This window comes from Egretta garzetta, unplaced genomic scaffold, assembly GCF_000687185.1.
Source record: "Egretta garzetta isolate BGI_Z169 unplaced genomic scaffold, ASM68718v1 scaffold968, whole genome shotgun sequence".
NCBI lineage: Eukaryota > Metazoa > Chordata > Aves > Pelecaniformes > Ardeidae > Egretta > Egretta garzetta.
Window position 1 is genome coordinate 30,086 of NW_009260641.1, and position 6,608 is coordinate 36,693.

General features: G+C 56.8%; 1 protein-coding gene across 5 annotated transcripts in view; it reads right to left on the reverse strand.

Moving 5' to 3' along the window:
- GNG7 (G protein subunit gamma 7) overlaps positions 1–6,608 on the reverse strand; it is a 63,938-nt gene that overhangs the window by 1,686 nt on the left and 55,644 nt on the right. For all 5 annotated transcript variants that reach the window (XM_035900982.1, XM_035900983.1, XM_035900981.1 and 2 more), the window contains one exon: positions 2,700–2,818. In XM_035900982.1, coding sequence (XP_035756875.1) covers positions 2,700–2,780 — 81 coding nt within the window. In that variant the 5' untranslated portion in view covers positions 2,781–2,818. The remainder of the gene's footprint in view (positions 1–2,699; positions 2,819–6,608) is intronic.

The window sequence follows — 6,608 nt, forward strand, 5'->3', positions numbered from 1 at the left end:
CGTTGATGCAACCTGCCCCGCAGGAACGGGCAGCCGGGCGCTGTAATTATTAAACCTTTCAGCAGCAACCCAGAGCGCGCAGCGAGGAGGAGAAAGGGCGCTCGCGACAAAACCCCAGCCCTCTGCAGCTTTGGGCAAACCACTTAATCTCTGCTTCCACACCACCGGGTGGGCTTCATCCGCCGTTTTCTGGTGTCTTCTGGCAAGGCAGGACCAGAGACCGCATCCCTTTTGTGGGAGTCTCGAGGTATTATTGCCGTATTAAGTATTCGTGTCCTAACCAGTAACGAACGCTTCTAATGAGCAGCAACTGCTGCTGGCCTGCACTTAAACACACCCACCACGTACGCTGGGATCCAACAGCACAACTGCTCTGCAGGGGCAAGGTCAAGGCTCTGCCTTAAACCTATTACTCACGTAAGACAGTAATTACTCCTAATCTCGGAGCAAAGCAAGGGGGGAGAGATTAACCCGCCGGGAGCGCGGCTGAACCTGTTACGAGAGCAAGTGGCCTGGAAACCTCCGTGCTCCTCTTAAAAGTTTCAGCTGCGTGCATGAAGGGGAGGAGGATGATAGGACGAGGGGGAATCGACGATAGGACGAGGGGGAATGGTTTGAAGCTGCACCAGGGCAGGTTTAGGTTGGACATTAGGAAAAACTTCTTCACCAAAAGGGCTGTCAGGCGCTGGAAGGGGCTGCCCAGGGAGGGGGTCGAGTCCTCATCCCTGGAGGGATTTAAAAGAAGGAGAGATGAGGTGCTGAGGGCCAGGGTTTAGGGGTGGGATGGCAGGGTTAGGTTAAAGGTTGGACTCGAAGATCTTAAAGGGCTTTTCCAACCAAAGTGATTTTATGATTCTATGAGCCGGAGGCCGTCGTCAGGAAAGGCCTGGCCCTTCTCTAGCAGCTGCTGGGGCTGGGGAGGAGAAGAACCGTGGGGTGGTGGCAGGGCTGGGCTTTGACCACGGCATCGGGTGCTCCGTCAGACGGCGCGGGGAGGAATCGGAGGGCATTCCTCAGGCTGCCGCTCTCGGCACAGCGTCGCCAGCAGCTGGCGGGGCAGCCCCTTCCCCTCATCCCAGAAGCGTGTCAGCTCGTTTATCTGCAGGCAAACGCGCGTGGCGCCGACCTCCGCTGCAAGGTAGGGAGAGCAGGAGCCGGAGGAGCGAGGGCTCCTTTGACACTCAGCTTCGGAGCTGGCCCAGAGCTGGGTTTGCGGATCACGGCATGGCCGAGAGCTCGGCCAGACAGCACGTCTTCTCCACTCCGCCTAAATAGCAGCATGGTGTGGTCCCAGCACTGTTGCTCTTTCCCAGCAAAGCGTTTAAGATAGTCACAGCTACAAAGGTCGGTAAGTATACACACACCCTCCCCTTCCTCCTCGGCGTGCTCCGTTTGGGATCCTGGAGCTGAGACATGGTAATTCTGAGAGTCAGCAACGGCTCTGCTGGGGGAAGACCTGTAATTTATTTTGTCTTCCTTAAAATGGCCTCGCTGATGGGTGCATCACTGGAGTCTGGAAAGTGGTGGCCCTAAAAACAGCTACAAAACCTCATGGCTTTTTTTTTTAAAAAAAAAAAAAAAAAGATATTCAAAGCAGCAGCAGCTCCTGCACATCAAACCCGCAGATGACGGAGGACTTGCTGCTGCAGAGGCAGCAGGGACTGAAGGTGAAAGAAAACATTCTTCAACCAGGAAACCCAAGTTAAAAACGGTCAGGTGGGTTTAACACCCCGGCATTTTACAGCATTTCAGTTTCACTGTGCCTTTCATCACCACGCACGGGGCTTTCCTTGGCGTGACTTACTGATGAGTGGCTTTCCATGAACAGATCTCATCTCCCCCCCTCTTCTTCCTCCCCTCCTGGGGAGTTTCTCGGAGGGACAGGCAGCGGAGCAGCCCGACCCCAGCCTGCCCGACCCACCCTGCCGACCCCGGCAGGCAAAGCCCAGACGTGGGCAGCGGGGCTGCGGAGCTGGGCGATGAGTGTGGTTCCTCCATGGTTTAAGAGGTGTAAATTCAGAGAGTTCAGAGAGTTCCCTGGGCTTTCCTGCTCACGGACTTGCTGCTCTCCAGAGCTCACGTGGCCAAACAAGCCCGGGTACCGCAACCACCGAGCCGGTTCCCAGAGCAGAGTGAAAGCTCCTGGAGGACCCGGTCCCTGACTGAGGGGACGCTGTGGCTGTGAGCACGTTACCTGCTCCAACCCCCCCAGTGCCAAAGGGAGCTTTACCTCTGGGGCTCCTTTGCTGCCCCGGCAGACTGCCGGTGAGCCGGCACGCAGCTGAGGATAGGCTCCGGTTTGCTATCCTGGGCAGCGCAAAATTAACCTTCCCTAGTTCTGCCATAAACATGCCTCAAAGCCCAGCGAAGGCGTGCCGCCGTCCTTTTTCATTTGCAAGAACACAGCAGCTGAGAAATAACTGTGCAGGCAGCGACTTTTTGAGAGAAACTGCGTATGGACGGTGAAGCCATTCCGCAAAAAATGGGGCAAAAAGACCGGAATGCATGTGAGCCACCTCACCTCCCTGTGTGACCCCCCCTATAGGAAGGGGTCTCATCTAGAAACGCTGCAGTAGCTGAGCTGGAGACATCGCAGCAGCATGCACGTGCTCGGGGAAAACCCAGAGCCCTTGCCCAGGGACCCTTCCCGCTCTGTCCCGAGGCGCCACGTGTCGCGCTGCTCCAGCTCCTGTGCTCACCTTGATCCTCTCGATGCCGGCTTCGATGCGGAGCTGCTCCACCAGCTTCCGGGCCTGCGCTATGTTGTTAGTTGTTGACATTGTCTGCCATCGGCTCCAGGCCCCAGCACGTGAGAATCCTGCAAAACAAGGAGGGGGGAGAGAGGGGGGTTGGTATTGTGCACGAAGCTGCCACGCCACCGTGCGCCATCTCGGAAAGGGCTGTGCACCCATGTCCTCACCGACAGCCACGTGCCAAGGGCTTCCACGAACCCTAAACTGATGACACCAACTTAACGTTTCCTGATTCCGCTTCAAGTTCTCCTTTCCTTTAAACAGCACTCTTGGCGCACTCTCGTCAGGCGGATTTTGTTTTTTTTTTTTCATTAAAAAGCTAAACAGAAACTTGCCGACAAGAGGGAAAAAATGGAACTTTTTCTGCAGAAAATCCTGCCAGATGCATTCAGCTGACCGACAGGAAAAGCGAACAGAAATTTTCCAGCCCGTGTTATCTGCCGTGCGCTGCCTGCAGCGAGCCAGGCAGGGGGAAGGTGGATGAGGACACTGCTCGCCCAGGACCACACACAGCTCCTGGGTGTTCACCCTCACTTTTCATCTGCTCGTCGCACTGCGGCCGTCGTCCTGCCCTGACTCCTGTGTCAGGATTTCCTCTGCACGAGGAGGCTCCAGGCAGCTGCTAGAACTGCTCCGTGCTGTACAAACTCGGACCTGTGCTACCCATCGGTTTGCAAATCAATGTCCCGGAAAAAAGCAAAGCACAAGCGAGAGATGGTCCCAGGCTGGGGGGGAGGTGGCAAGTCAGGGCTCAGGCAAGGGGCAGAGGTTTCTCAGATGCCAAAGCACTGGATGGACGCAGGGGACAGGCAGCGAGGCACAGGCACAGACGTGGGGAGGGGGGAATGAAAGCACGAGAGGCACCGATAGCTCATGTCTCAAATGAACTTTCCACAGAAATGGCGCAAAATAAGGGCCCAGCTGAACATGGAAATGAGGAGAGCACCACAGGGCGAGCCGGAGCCAGAGCGGAGCAGGACCAGGGCTTTGCCGACGCACAACTCCTTTCCGTGCACTAAGTGTCTGGGCTCTGAGGGTCTCATGGACCCCATCCAGCTGCCAAACTCTGCACCCATCCCCAGCCATGCTGATCGTGGGGCTTTAACGCACCCATCACCTGGCCGTGTCCAACCTGTACATGGGGCTGTGTCCAACCTGTACATGGGGCCGTGTCCCTGCGAGCGCCACGCTGCAGCCGGCCGCCTCGTCAGGGAGAATGCAGGCGGTTAAACAACCTCCCTGGAAATTTAAAAGCAGCAACTGAAGAAGTTTGTCCATGAGACCAACGTAATCCATCACTGTCACTCAGGCCAGAGCCGTGGGGCAGCAGCCAGGGCTGCAGCACATGGGGGGGCAGCTCCGGCCACCCTGTCCAAACCGACTCCCCCGGCCAGACACCGTTCTCAGGTCCTTTCTTTATGATAACTCCGTGGGGCTGCTGCAGAGGTGTCAGGAAAAGTCACTTCCTCGCCCTGCCTGGCAGTGACTCAGCCCCTGACCATTCAATAACGGCGGGGAATAGGGGGAGCGGGCTGCAGCGAGTACCACCTCCCACCTCCCACCGCCTGACAAACCATTAGATGATGCTGGGAGGAGGAAAGAGCCAAAGCAAACACAGGGTCAGATACCAGCGGCGCTCCCAGCGCCCCAGCCAGCTGCCCACTGCAGCCCTTCTGTGCTAGCTTTAATTAGAGGCTCCTTCAGTCTCCTCCCCAGGACTGGCAGCTTCAAAGCAGATGCTGAACTGCTGCCTTTTCTGGGGGGAAAGGAGGGGGAAGCGTCTGCCCCATCTAAAATCCTAGCAGACTCGAGCTGTCTCGCCTATGTTTAGACATGAAGGGAGTTTATTCCAGACCACAATGGCACTCTCGGGGATTATTTTGCTCGGCAGCAGCATGCAACGTGTGCTGAACTTCTCAATCCCTGAACGGTCCTCAGCTTCGTTTGCAACACCGAACACTGGGGGAGAAAACAAACGGTGCTTCAGCCAGCGTTACCAGCGCTGCCATGAGCCGATTCCCTGAATTAGCGGGGCTATTCGGAAATCTCTGCCTCTCGAGTCCTGGAAGACGTTAGTCAGGGCGACATGGGAAGCCACGCTGTTGAAATAAAGTCTGGTACTGTGGAAATTGGGAGAAGGAAGCAGGCTGGTCCCCGGGGGAAGGATCCTCCTCTCCCGCCCCGATTTCCTAAGCCACAATGCTGCAAGAGAGCGACTCGGCTGGTTTGCAGCAAAGCAGGACGCCCTCGTGCTAGCAGCGCTGGTGTCACGCCTGGGCTCAGACTCGGGCCTCGGTGAGACGGCGCTGTGACTTTATCCAAAGGGTCCAGAGTCCTACAACGAGCTCGGCCAGCACCCAAAGTCCCCCATCAGGGTGCCAAACTACACGCACCGAGCTACCTCGCCTGGCACGGCGGACGGGTGCTCGTCCCAGCCTTCCTGATGCAGCACAGGGTACGCTCTGCTCTGGTCTCTTTGCCATGAAAAAGGAGGTGGGAAAGCTTTATCTTGGGAGATATCTTGCTCCTTCAGCATCAAGTGCTCTATAGACCCCAGCCCTCCCGGGTTCTTTGGGATTTCAGAGCAGCAGCTTGTGTTCCACCCTGCTGAGCAAGAGCTGGGCACCGGCCGCACCAGTGCTACTGGCAATTTTTATGCCATGAATCCCTGGAAAAAGCAGGGAAGTTTTGCCCGTTAGGCAGCTAGTGCACACGCGGCTACTTGTGGTCATCTTCTGATCAGCTGCACTTCCGAAGAAATCCCCACCAATGGCACGTGCTACGGTGAGAGCACTCCAAAATAGCGCAGGCAGCATTAGGAGCAGGGAAAAGCTCTACAGTCAAGCTCTTTCTAAATCTGTACCGTGAACTTGAAAGACCTCCCCGCTGCAAACAGTTCACTCCTCATTGACAAAACAATCCTTCACCTGGATAAAGAGTTAGCAGGCAGCTGGAAGAAAAAAAAAAAATACAAGCACTGAGGCATAAATTATGTTTGCAGCAGCACGAGATCACCTGCTTGTGCTCTCCCAGCTTCCTGTTTATGGAACAGGGCTGATGAATCAGTCGAGGGCGAGTTCCGCAGTGCTGGAGAGGGACAGCCCGTGCCCCCGGCCCCGCAGCATCCCGCTGCACGGGGGACACCGGCCCGGCTGAAGGAAGGACGTGTTTTACCAAGTACAGCGTGGAGAGAGTCCGGCTGCGCGGCAGGAGCTACCGAACGACTCTTAAAAGTCCTTGGCAGGGGGGGGAGAAGTTTTACTCCCTGCTCTCCCCGTAGCCTGGTTTCATGGAGTCTTGCCAAGCAAAAGGAACGCTTGTAGATCAGAAATGATGCTTTGCCGGGGTCATTACGGCATCAAAGCGGGCAGGCACCTGCCTTCCCCCCCCGTGCTGACAGCCGCTCTCCGGCTCGCCGCCACCACCGGGCAGCCAGCCAGGCCCTGCTTTGCCTACGGCAGCAATGCCACTTTGCCTCTACCGAGCATAAAGAGCAGCATCAATCACCACTGCGCACAGGGGTAGCACTTTTACAGCAATAAATTCTGCAGCAGCAGCTTCTATTTCCTCCTCAGCCACTGTCACCCAGAGGCAACAGCGCAGGGCTCCTTCCGGGAAACCGGGAACCGAGCGAGCGGCTCCCTGCACGCCGTGCTGACCGCACAGTTCCTCTCGCAGCGTTTTAAATTTCCAAGTACAAGTTTCAGCAGCCGAGCTCTCAGAAAAGGTCCAGGGGAGTTTTGCTGGATGCAAAATCCTCCTCCAGCTGCAGCCCGCAGCAGCTGCCCATCCCGTGCATCCCTGGGGCGCCTCGGCAGCTCCCGGGCCAGACCTGTCGAGCTGGGGGGGCTGCGG